This window comes from Phoenix dactylifera, chromosome 1 (assembly GCF_009389715.1).
Source record: "Phoenix dactylifera cultivar Barhee BC4 chromosome 1, palm_55x_up_171113_PBpolish2nd_filt_p, whole genome shotgun sequence".
NCBI lineage: Eukaryota > Viridiplantae > Streptophyta > Magnoliopsida > Arecales > Arecaceae > Phoenix > Phoenix dactylifera.
In genome coordinates this window covers 6,355,917-6,368,468 of record NC_052392.1, presented here as the reverse complement: position 1 = coordinate 6,368,468, position 12,552 = coordinate 6,355,917, and the positions used below count along the sequence as shown (strand labels likewise).

Below are 12,552 nucleotides of genomic sequence, written 5' to 3'. Positions count from 1 at the left end.
TTCGCAGTGAGGCGTGAGGTGTTAGTAGCCAGACATGCGGCTAGATTTGTGCTTGAGCCCGAGAGTCTATGGTCCTCGCTGATGAGGGCTAAGTATGGCGCCTTGGTACCGGGTGTGCGTGTGGGACGTCGTCATTCCCCGGTGTGGAGGGAGATGTGTGCCAGAGCTACGGTGGTGCTTCCAGAGATCGGATGGGCTATTGGCGACGGTCAGTCTATCGATGTGCTGGAGGATAGGTGGGTGACTGAGTTACCGCTTTGCTGTATGCCGACCATGGTGGATTCGACGAGATTAGCAGGGTGGAGGGTCAGTGACCTATTGGATGCTGAGGGGGGGCGATGGAGGGAGGAGTTGGTTCGGGAGGTATTTGGGGAGCAGTTGGCGGAGTTGGTCTTGGCCCGAGCGACCCCTAGGGGGGAGGCGGATAGGCTAGTATGGATATCGACGGGGCGGTCACGGGTGCGAGCTAGGGATCTTCATGCATTGATCAGTAGGGAGCCAGTACGACAGATTAAGGGGCGGTGGATATGGAGGATGCGGGTTCATCCGCGAGTGGCACTCTTCATCTGGAAGGTGGCGTGGGATTGCCTCCCGACTAGGAGTTTGTTAGCTCGGCGTGGTATGAGGATCTCTCAGTGTTGTGAGGAATGTGCAGATATCGAGGAGACTATGGAGCATGTTCTTTTGCAGTGCCCTAGGGCCCAAGAGATATGGAGGAGCTCACTGATTCCGCTACCGGCCTCGGTGATTTCGACGCAGGATCTGATCCATCTGCTGAGAGATTCCATGCGGCGTCCCAGATCTGTTGAGGCAGGGATTTTTGTGGCGTACCTGTCCTACCATATATGGTTGGACAAGAATACCGGTATATTTGAGGGGAGGAGGGCGCCTCCGAGGATGGTAGTAGACCGGGCGATGTTGCTTGCGAGGGAGGTTATCGGGGCGGCTGCGGTAGTCACTTCTGGGTTGGTCAGGGACATCTGGGGTGCTCATCACGCTGTTTCAGCGCCACGGTTTGCCCTTATTTCTTGGGCACCCCCACCCCTTGGCTATCTCAAGGTGAACTTTGACGGCAGCAGGTCGGTAGATGGTATGTGTGGAGGGGTCGGATTTGTGATCAGGGACCATCTTGGCAGGATGATAGCAGCAGGAGGGCGGCGCACGCTAGGATTTACAGTGGTTGGAGCAGAGTTGCAGGCAGCCTGGGAGGGTATATCCTATGCGAGGCAGATATTTGGAGCCGAGCGGGTGTACCTCGAGGGTGATTCATCGGTGGTGATTGATTGGATTCGGGGAGTGGATCGGTTTGGGGATGGCCACCCCCTCATCTGAGAGTCCCGCAGGATGGCTCAGATGATGGTTGACTTTCAGGCGGTACATGTGTTTAGGGAGGCGAACCGGGTAGCAGATTGGGTCGCCTCCTTTGTCGCCCGGCACTCCGGTGATTTCCTGTGGACGTCTGATGCAGACGTCCCTTCACAGTTGTACTTTTTACTTTCCTGTGATTTGGAGGGTTGTACTCACATTCGAACTATATGAGATGAGTAGCCATTTTTACCAAAAAAAAAAAAAGCCCTGTTTGGAGGAGCTTTTGGAGGGCCAAAAAGTACTTTCTGGCCCTCCAAAAGTACTTTTAGCTAAAAAATGGTGTTTAGTAAATTTTCCAAAAAGCTGTTTCAGCTTTTTTTTTTTTTTTTGTGGCTAAAAACGGGTTTTCATACAGTACGTGTACGAATACACCCAATAAAGTCAAAAAAGACTAATTCACGGAGAGCCAGTGGCAGCTCCCCCTCCCCCACCCAAAAGGTGTACCCTGAATGATGAGTCGCGAAGGCAGCCACCCAGTCGGCTGCCCCATTGGCTTCTCTGAATACATGTTTGGCCTGGATGGCCACCCCAACCCCACACATCGTCCCTATATCCCGAACCAAGGGTGGTTTGAGCCCCCACCCCTCAGCTCCTCCTGGATCCAACTGATAACTGTGGCTGAGTCGCCCTCCAAGACAATCGCGCCAGCCTGCAGTACCTGCCTCGCATATCGAAGACCCGCCCAGGCGGCTCGTAGCTCTGCCCCGGGAACCGATGTACCGAAAAGCTGACAGCCTCCTGCTGCCACCACTCTGGAGTGCGGATCCCGTATCACAAAACCCGCACCTCCTCGCGCGCCTCCATCCATGACCGATCCGTTGAAATTGACCTTGAGGAAGCTCGGGGGTGGGGGTTCCCAGGTGAAAAACACCTGCTGAGGAGCTGCCGGAGCAGAGAGGGAACCCCAGGTGTCCCGAGCTATCAGAGGTCTATCTGAAGAAGGTCTGATCTCCAATGCCTGGACTCGCGCGAACTCCGCAGCGAACCTCGGTGATACCCTGCGCTCACCGAAGGTGCGGGCGTTCCTCGCCAGCCAGATCTGATGTGCTGTGCAGGTCGCTCGAATAGCCTCCTGACATGTCCGAGGCCGGGCCAGCCACTGCTACATCATCTGTACAAACTGAGGCCTCCCACACCAAACCTCCTGCGGGAACCCTGCCCACAGCCATGCCGACCTCGTCCACATACACTGGAAGAGCACGTGGTCGGTCGACTCCTCAACACTACATGTCCCGCACTCCGCAGGGATCCCCCAACCTCGCCTGCTCAGCTTTTGCGGGAAGCTGAAAACAGCTTTTGGAGGGAAGCTCCAATTTGGAGATTTCCAAAAACGTTGTTTTCAGCTTTTTCGCAAAGCTGTATTTTTGACCAAAATACCCCCATTAAAAAAAAAAATTTCCTCCCAAAAACCTCTCTCTCACCGTCTATTCCTCTCCCACCCAACCCCACTCCCTCTCCCCTGCCGCCGTACCCTCTTCCACTGCCCCGCCGTCACACCCCCTCACTCTCCCCCGCCCCCATGGTGGGGAGGTGCCGAAGAAGAGGAAGACGAGTGGTCTTCCCCTTCCCGCGGCCGCCGCCGGCGATGATGCCCCTGTCACGGAAAGGCCCGGCGCCCTCCTCCTTCCCACGATGGGGAGGGGCCGAAGAACAGGAAGAAGAAGGGGGCGGCCTCCCCCTTCCTGCGGCCACCGGCGGTCACAACCCGCCCCCCTCCCGCGTCCGCCACGGCCCGGCGCTGTCGGCCTCGCGGGAGGAGAGCATTTCCCAGGTGGCCAGCCGCGGCCGCCGAGACTGCCGCGGGCACTGCCGGCCACGGCCCGGCCCCGTCCCATGGCCGCCGGTGGCCCCGGCCCGTTCCCCTCCCGCGGCCGCAGCAGCCTGGCCCTCTTCCAGCGCCGCCGGCTGCGCGGGAGGAGAAGAAAGGAGAACGGGGGAGAGGAAGGAAGGAGAAGAAGAGAAGAAAAAAAGAAAAGAAAAGGAAAAAGAAAAAAAAGAAGAAAGGGAAAGGAAAAAAGAGAAGAAAAGATAATTTTAAAAATAAAAAATGAATAAATAAATAAATAAATAAATATTTATATAAATGAATAAATGAATGAATAAATAAGATAATAAATAAATATATTTCAATAATATTAATTATTTACACTAATAATTATAATATTTTATACCTTTATTATTGTATTATACTATAAATATTATATTATATTACATTACATTATAATACATTATTATGTTATTTTAAATAATTTAATATTATGTTATATTATGAGAAATTAATTTATACTAATAATTATAATATTTTATACCTTTATTATTATATTATACTATAAATATAATATATATTACATTATATCATAATACATTAATATGTTATGTTAAATAATTTAATATTATGTTATATTACCAAATATTAATTTACTCTAATAATTATATTACTATTATGCTATATTATAATAATATTATTTATATTACAAAAATATTATATTATATTGTATATTTATGTATTAATATATGTTATGTTTTATTACGTTTTGTTGTATAATACTATGCAATATCCTTTATGGTAATTTTGTCATACAAAAGTACTTTCTCAGTTTGTTTACCAAACACAAAACAAAGTACCACAATACTTTACGAATGTAGTTACCAAATAGCAAACAGCTTTTTATAACAGCTCTACTTCCAACAGCTCTACTTCCAACAGCTCTACTGCCAACAGCTCCCCCAAACAGGGCCTAAATCTATTAGGTGATCTTCTAATATATTAGAAATAGCCCTAAACATGGAAGTGTATGAAAGATGCCTACTGAAATAACTGGAGGAGCTATGTAGACACTTTACAAATTAAATTCTCAAAAGTCTCTCCATATATTTGTGCAAATTGTTTAATAATTCTTACTCCATATATCTCTTCATCTGAAGATGACAACTAGGATTTATACACTATAAACAATTTCTAGTAATCTATCATGGAGAATAGGTTTGACAGAAAAAATATTCCCAATTTTGGAGATATATGAGTAAGTGTTTTGCCACATGTTTAATCTGAGAAATTATGGAATGAATAACGTTATTATCTAAAAAGTATCAACTTGGAAAGAAATCAGTATCTCTTTTTAAGGTTTTTTTTTTAATTTTAATTTTAAAGATAGAAAGAGAACCAAGGAAAATGAAAATAGGTGCATGCACTAAATTTATCATGTACCAACATCCTTTTATCTTTCCTCAAATGCAATAAATTTCTATACACAAAATTCCTTGGAATCCATTAATTTATCACTTATGAATTAGTCACAATTCTTTTGTATGTTTCTACATGTAAAGTTCAGGTGTGAAAGAAATTAATTTTGCTGCACAACTCTAGCAGATTTAAACATGAGTTTGTACTAGTAGCATAATTGCAAATTAAAATTATTATTTGAAAAATCAAACATCGAGCATAAAATATCATAAAGTTGGCAAATGAACAATACTAAAAGAAATTATGCATGTAAATGATTCATAGTTTTTATGCATGCAAGTGTCCTACTACTATAATGGAAGAACTGGGATAGGATCATAGGACTCTTCCCCCCTCTGCCACTCCAACATTCCAATAACTACTAAACTAACATGCTGCCCCTAAGCAGTGGCTCCAGGAGCATGACAATGTCATCATTTTAGCATGAAGTAGCTACTCGAATGCTAATTATCTCAGCATTTCCTCGGTCGCTGGTGACTTTGATCAAGTTAGATCCTTTTAGATCTCTCTCTCACACACAGACACGCAGAAAGAGAGAGAGAAACATGATCAGACAACATTTTTTTTCTCTCTTTTTTAATGCATAATGGCAGCTGAGTATATGCAAGTACGCTGACCATATATCTATCCAAGGATCTGGTTGATCTAATTAACAACACTTAAATCCTATCCTAGATTACATGTTAATGAATTGTTTGAGCTGCTTTCCATAACAATCATTTCTATGTCATGTGACACAAACCGTGTATGTTGTCACTCCTTTTATTTCCTTTCACTTATTATATAAAGCTTTAAATTTAAAAGAAAATGGGTAAAAATATATTGCCAGGTTTCTGATATTTAGGCAATTTTTCCTCATACAAGTCTGGTGCAATTAAACTGAATGCATAACTGATGATCAATATCATGAACCTAAGGCTTGCTTTCTTAAGTCTTTTCATCTTCTTTCCCTTGCGGTTTCAGCTACATAAGCCCTAGACCCTACTCAAGTCTTTTTTGAACTTCAAAGTACTGGTCGTATAACTAAATAAAAAACAAGGTGACTGCTACCAGCCAATTCCAACTATACTTCTTGTTGTCCTCCTTTTAAAGATCGATATATAGATACAAATTATTGAAACATTCATTTAGTATTTAGATTATACCTAGATATGGATACTGAATCCATAACTCCTTTCTATTCTTTGGACTGACATAATTGATTATGCCATTTCTCACCTATCTGAAGGTCAGATTGTTCCTATTCAAGACCAAATCCTAGTATCGGACAACAAGAATTAGAAGATAACAAAGCAAAGGAACAACTGGGAATATTGTTTAAACTCCACCAAGAAAAAATTCAGATGCATTACTCTTGTAGATCCCTTACACATTCAAATCCACATCTTAATTCAAACAACAAACATGTGCTAATCATAATACAAACATAAATTTTCCAGTGGCCATTCGTACCCTAATGCTATATAAGGATCACATAAAATTGCTTGCACGTCAATGCAGCTGCAAGTGTTGAACTACCAATTCAGAATGAGTGAAGTTTGCTAGAAAAAATACAAAACACAAGGTCTCGAGTACCTGTTGGCACAATGAATAATAAGAGAGGGGGAAAGAAGATCAAAGAATAAGGACAATATAACAGCACAAAACAATAACAATCAGAATTGGGTGATGTTTGGTGGTATTGCTAACAAATATGATGTTAGAATTAAAATATTTAAAAGAATTAATATGACAAACTACCAGCATATGCCATGCTTTTTGCATGACATTTCTATAAAATGAAAATTTGTAAGTGGCATCTCTATCCTCTTCAAGGCATCAACTACTTATATATAAACATCAGAATATAGAAGGAACAATAGATGTACCAAAGAAAGCTCGCAATTTGTTGAGCAATTGTTTGTCCATATCCAATGTAAAATGTTCAAGGATGCATTATTCATTTTAAAGTCTCACATATCATTATTTCTGAACTCTTTAACTCAACTGAGCTCACAATGTATATGCAAGCTAAGAGTCAGCGGAGCGTACAGAAATCCTTCGCTGAATGGGCGTCCTACATGAAGGACAGTCCTTCATACCCTGCTTCTCGTGAAGCTCATTGCATTTGGTGCAAACAACTTGGTGGGCACAAGGAAGGAAAACAACAGACATCTCTTCAGTCAAGCACATCACACACTCTCGTTCGGGCTGTATGTCATCAGATCCCAGGTCCTGGGCAATAATCTTCATCAAATAATGTGCACTACTGTTCTTTCTTCCATAAGAAAGGCATGACGCATAACTTTTATTTGCGCCCCATTTTAATGTCGCAAACTTTGAGGAGTCTGTCATTAGCCGCAATTGCGCAGTCTGCTGCTCAAGCCTCCTGATATCATTTTTGTATTTTTGTAAATCATTTTCTTCTTTCACTATTAATGCATTTTCCTGTGATTTTGCTGAACTCTCAATTTTTTCTTGCTTAGTTCTTTCAGAGTTGGACAGTGAGAGGGCTTCATCCTTCATTTTTGCTTCTTGTCTCCACCTAGCCTGTAATATTTTTCAGGTGTAATAAAAACAAAAGAATTAGATAACTCTGATTTAAAGAACGTGGAACCAAAACAGAGAGATGGTTATGGATGGTGAAAAGGATTTTAGCAATTCAAGATAAAAGGTCACTGCTCTTCAAGGAACGTGATTGAAAAAGAAAAAAGAGAAGGTAATGGAAAATAAGATACCAAAGACAAGCCTACTCTTCATAGATTTTCCCAATATGTTCTTTTCATTTGAATATTTTTAACAATCAAAAAGAAGAAAAGGTTTTGGCCTTTCCTTCCTGAAATAGTTGTTGATTTTTTTCATTTTCAAATACCACTAGAGTGAAACAATTCAAGAAAATAACAGCTCAATATAAGGCTGAGATCAGGTCAAAGCTTTTGGTATGAACATTAATAATTATCCTTTATCAGTGAAAGAAACAGGTGAACTTACAATATGTTTTACCAAATCCTCAACTACCACATCCTTTTATCCAAAAGGCTAATCACTTATGAATAAATCATTCTTCATCTTCATCACTGCAAACACTTCCAAACAACTTGGCAGCAAGAACGCAGACAAAAGTTGCTTTAAGGCATAAAGAGAAACTGAAGAATGATTTCAATTCCATATGTTCAAAAAACATCTCAGTCTGTGAGTAAAATATGCTCCTATGCAATATACTCGCAATCTAATTTGCTACCCTATGTAAAATAAGCCTCCATTGTACTTTCACACAAAAAAAATGTCTTTATCTTTTTGACATACACCAAAGACACTTTCACAAGAAAAGAAAAAAAAAACATTGCAAATATAAACTAATCCACTTAGAGAAAGGCAAGATATTCAGGTACAGGATTGAAAAAGGTGCTGTGCTAGAGCATAATAATATCATGAATTAAAGCAGAGAATTTTGACTGCTTAAAGGGAGTTACATGTAATGCACCACACAACTCACCTGCACAAGCAAAAGGCACATACACCACACCACTCATTTGCAAAAGCACAAGGCGCATAAACATCATATATATATATATATATATAGAGAGAGAGAGAGAGAGAGAGAGAAGGGTGAGGGAGGGAGGCGAAGAGCTTCCATTGTACTTAACTAGAACTTCACCAGAACTTCACCTTATCTTTTTGAGATACTCAAACCAAAGACATTTTCACACAGGAAAAGCAAAACCAATACAAATATAGACTAATCCACTTAGAGGAAAGTAAGGTTGTTAGATACAGGATTGAAACATTAAAACATGTGCTAGAGCATAATAGTTGCATGAATTAAAGAAAAGCAGTCAGATTGTTCAAAGGGAGTTACATGTAGCAATGCACCAAAACAAAAACTTGAACAAGCATAGGGGGAGAGAGAGACCTCTAATTGACCTTGTTGCTCTTTAGCTTGTTCTAGTTGCTGCAGCAGCAGAGAGAGTTTCTGCTTTTCACTCACAAGCTCCTCTTGAGACAATGACTTCTGTCTCTCCCATGACTGGGACATTTTATGAGTCTTGACCTCCCTTCCTGTAACTTTATGGCAACTAGCCGCCGCTTCTGCAGCCTGTAACTTTGCAGCTTCCATTTCCAGCCTCAGCCGGGCATTCTCAACTTCAAGCCTGCGTGCAGCAGCACTGGCTCTCTCAACCTGGTCATTCGCCTTGGATATTGCGATTTCCATCTCCCCAAGCTTTTTTCTGGTGTTATCTTCCAAATTTCGCCTCTCTTTTTGGAGACGAACGACATCTTCCTTGTCCTGCCTCAGGGTTTGCAGCTCAAGCTTATCTTTGCTCAGTCTACGGGCAGCCTGCATCACCTTTTGCTGGGCCCAGTCCGACCAGTCCTGCAGTTGTGCCTGCAGTTCCCGTAGCCGGGGAAATAGTTTAACCAGCATGTCATCCTTCTTGTCCCGTGGTACCCAATCCCTAGATATCTTATCGGAGGGGATGGCAGCAAAATTACTGCAATTGGAAGCCTCAATACTACAGTCTTGTTTAAAACCAACACCACTGCCGCTTGTAGAAGGCAGAGACAAAGAAAGTTCAGTGTTTGCAGCAGGTGTTGGAGATGGACTGCTAACTGGTTGTGCACTGCATGATGCACTGGAGGAGAGTCCAGCAGTAAAAGAAAGGTCAAGTGTCATTTCCGCTTTTGACTTATCTACTCCCATTGCTTTGCTTACCTTAATGGAGGTGCACTTCGTATTTATAATTTTAGAATTGAAAATGGGCTTGCTTTTCCTATCCAATATTAAATCCCCCAAACCACTCTGTTTGCATGCTCTAAAAGCTGCTTTAGATCCTAATGCTCTGTAGCTCTTCTCAAAGTGAATGGACTTCTGCCGGAGAATAAATTCCCTCTTTGAACTACCTACATGGACCCTTCTACTACCTACTGGCTTCCCTTCTCGTAGAGATTGAGAAATGGTTGAAGAAGAGGATTCCTCAATATGACCAGATGAAGAAATTGGATTCTCCTTCCCTGTGTTAAGATTTGGAACCATGTCATGGACATTGCTCGAGGCCAGGAACCTGCCATAAGGTAAATTTGGGATCCCTACCACAGAGGACATTTCAGGTTGTGGAGTATTCTCAGGATAAGGTAAAACAGTTTTCAACTTCTCAGGTCCAGGAGCATTTGATACAGGAACGGTTGGAGAAGAAATATTATTGGAGTTTGAGCTTGATTCCACTCGAGGAGAAGCAGAATTGCCTGAGATCTCACCATTTCCCACACTATTCAAGGGATTGTCATCCAATGCACAAGCATGGCAAATATTTAATTCACAGATCAGCAAGCACCACATCGCATCACCTGTACTGAAGAATGGTCGGACCTCCCTAAGCACGGTAATCATGTCTGCCAAAACAGTCTTTGCCAACTTCTGCAAATCCTCTGATGAATTCTCTGTTCTAGAAGATTCAACCTCTTGCCCACTCCTCAAAAATTCCAATGCATTGTCAACAATGTTAGAAACTGTATCTTTGCATCCATAACACAGCCCGGACCTCAAGACAACACTCCTTGCCACCTCCTCAGAGTATCCAGAAGAAGTGATAGTCTTAATTGCGCTCTTAAAGATGGTATCCAAATTACTCAACAAGATCTCCTCAAGTTGGGTTTCCGTGAGATCGGTCCAATCTGTGTCTTGGAATTCCTCCAATCCAAGCCCTTCTAGAGGACCGCACATAAGCGTCCCACATGCACCGCAGGCACCTTCATGGTGCTCAAGGCTGAGATCGTCGGAGTTCCTCTCAATGGGGAATAATTCATCATAGTTAGAGCATTTGGTTTGCAATGGAGGGTTGGCTGCAATTGGGTCAGTTATAGGTGGATCAGCTCGAAATTTTCTCTTGTTCCTCCTACCCTTTTCTTGAATAGAGATCGAGGAAGACAGAGGACTGCTACCCCTAGCCACCATTGTCGCCATTCTAACAACTGATCCCGCAACAAGTCTCTATCTATATGCATCATCAACGCGAAACCCAAATCCAGAATCCAGACAAACAAAAACATGTGAAAAGAAAGCAAAAAAGAAACATGATCAGAAAGAGGTGCCAACGTTTAAAACCTATCCCGAGATCTCCCTTTTTTTCCAAAAAAAGAAATATCCAATCAAAAGAATCATCGTGATTAACTAACTCGAGCAAGAGATGGGCGACGAGCCAACCTTACGATGTGGAGATTATCGCATAATCCGAGTGAAATCCCTGCATCAAAACAGTCGATTTCCATCAATAATGGCAATAACCAAATATAAAAATCAAAGGATCATGCATCAATCTAAAAAAAAAAAAAGACGAATTCGTTGCAATAGTACTAAAAAAAAAAGAATAGCTTTCATAAAATTCCAAACATAAACACAAAAATCAATCAAAAAACACTCGAGAAAGAGGAAATCTAACATACACGAAAGAAATCGACGAGGGAAGAAGAAGAATCTATTGGATTGAATATAGATCGGAATAAATCCAGAGAAAAGCGGATTGAGAAGGATCGACACCCACCGGTTCTGGAACAACGGGAACTGGATCGATTGGCGAAAGATCGGCGGGCGGAGGGACTGACGGAAGGGGCGATGAGGGTTCTGCTGGAGCTCGCAGAGAAGAACGCCTCCGCCTTTTCGTTTCTCTATCTCTGTCTCTATTTACTTCGCTGCATTGGGTTTGGTTGTCAAGGATGTCATTCCATACGTGTCACCGCTTGGTGTCAGGTGTTAGCAGACGCTCGTAACCACGTTGGGCTCGTGGTGGTGACCAAACCCTAGGACCGACCAGAGCCAAAAGGTCCGACCTGACCCTAATCTATTTTGGCTAGGTTCGGGTTCGGGTCAAGAGCCAATTGAACTTTTTATGATTCAGAGTTCAATTGAGGCATGAATTGAGCCAGATAAAAATAGAGATTTTATGGGTCAAGTTGGGTTGGCACACATTAGGGTTGCAAAGGAGCCGGCTTCTCTAAATCGGTCTGCCATGTGGAAGAACTAGTCAAGTTCAAGCCAAGCTTAAGGTTATTTTTACGATATCTAAGCTAGCTATCAAGGTCAGCCAAATTGAGTTCCTATGTGTTTTTACAAGCCTTTGGCTTCCAAGCTCATTTATATGCCAGGTTAAGAACCTATTTGAGCTTACTTGTTTTCTAGCTAAGCCGAATTGAAAGACGTCTATTAGCCAATTGATATTAAGCTATTCATGAACAATTAAGATCTTTTATAGCTATAGACTAGACAAGATGATTCGGGATTTAGATCCCATGAGAACAAGATGATATCTCTGATATTGCACCATTCTGACATTAAAATGGGTCTGAGATAGTTGTGGTGTTGGAATTTTCATATTCTTTACTTTTGGTTTTTAACTTTTGTTGCCTCAAAATTATTTATATTTTATATTAGTTTCATTTTGGGATGTTTCAAACAGATGCTATCAAGTATAATACCCAAGCCTTTTAAAGCCTGATACCAAGCTGGGCTAGGTCTATTTGATTGGCCCAGAAGTATGTTTCGGCCCAAAAAAAAAAAGGCCGCACGTGCATAAGATGTGTGCCAAGGAGAGTCTTCTTCCTCCCGACCTCATAGGAAGGAATCCGACCAAATGTCAGATTTTAACCTTTCTCCACCTCTATTTAGAGCTCTTTCAAGGTTCTCTTCGATCCCACCAGAAAATCTAAGCCTCTGATTGAAGCCCGTCACCCGATTTCTTCGAATCTCTCTTCGATTGCTAGAAATCGTTTGCGCCGCCGTCGCCATTTGCCGCCGAGAAGATAGCTAAGAACCCGAAAATCTATAGATAACCCTTCTCTCCCTCTTCCGTGACCTTTGGAGTTTTGTTTCTGGCTGGGATCACCGAAATTTGGTCGAGAATAACGAGTGCTTTGTTTTTTCCTGTTTTCATTGGATTTTCTGATTTCGTTCGATCTTTTCGGTTGGT

At 42.3% G+C, this 12,552-nt stretch overlaps 1 protein-coding gene across 3 annotated transcripts; it reads right to left on the bottom strand.

Moving 5' to 3' along the window:
- Positions 1 to 6,419: 6,419 nt before the first annotated feature.
- LOC103716183 (putative E3 ubiquitin-protein ligase RF298) lies at positions 6,420 to 11,288 on the bottom strand. Of its 3 annotated transcripts, none has more exons than XM_026808138.2 (4): positions 11,131 to 11,288; positions 10,766 to 10,833; positions 8,505 to 10,584; positions 6,420 to 7,141 (listed from the first exon to the last, which is right to left on the bottom strand). In XM_026808138.2, exons 3-4 carry the CDS (start codon positions 10,551 to 10,553, stop codon positions 6,623 to 6,625), a joined length of 2,568 nt encoding a protein of 855 aa, XP_026663939.2. In that variant the 5' UTR covers positions 10,554 to 10,584; positions 10,766 to 10,833; positions 11,131 to 11,288; the 3' UTR covers positions 6,420 to 6,622. The 3 variants fall into 3 exon arrangements, with proteins under 3 accessions (XP_026663939.2, XP_026663938.2, XP_026663941.2); XM_026808137.2 differs by having other exon boundaries at positions 10,794 to 10,833; XM_026808140.2 differs by having other exon boundaries at positions 8,505 to 10,580; positions 10,794 to 10,833.
- Positions 11,289 to 12,552: the final 1,264 nt, after the last annotated feature.

Bases quoted from the DNA above. Each gene is read 5' to 3' on its own strand.
- LOC103716183 (XM_026808138.2), bottom strand. From the start codon at position 10,553: ATGGCGACAATGGTGGCTAGGGGTAGCAGTCCTCTGTCTTCCTCGATC. The intron at 7,142-8,504 runs GTCTCTCTCTCC...AAAATATTACAG, and splicing joins AGCAACAAGGTCAATTAGAG to GCTAGGTGGAGACAAGAAGC.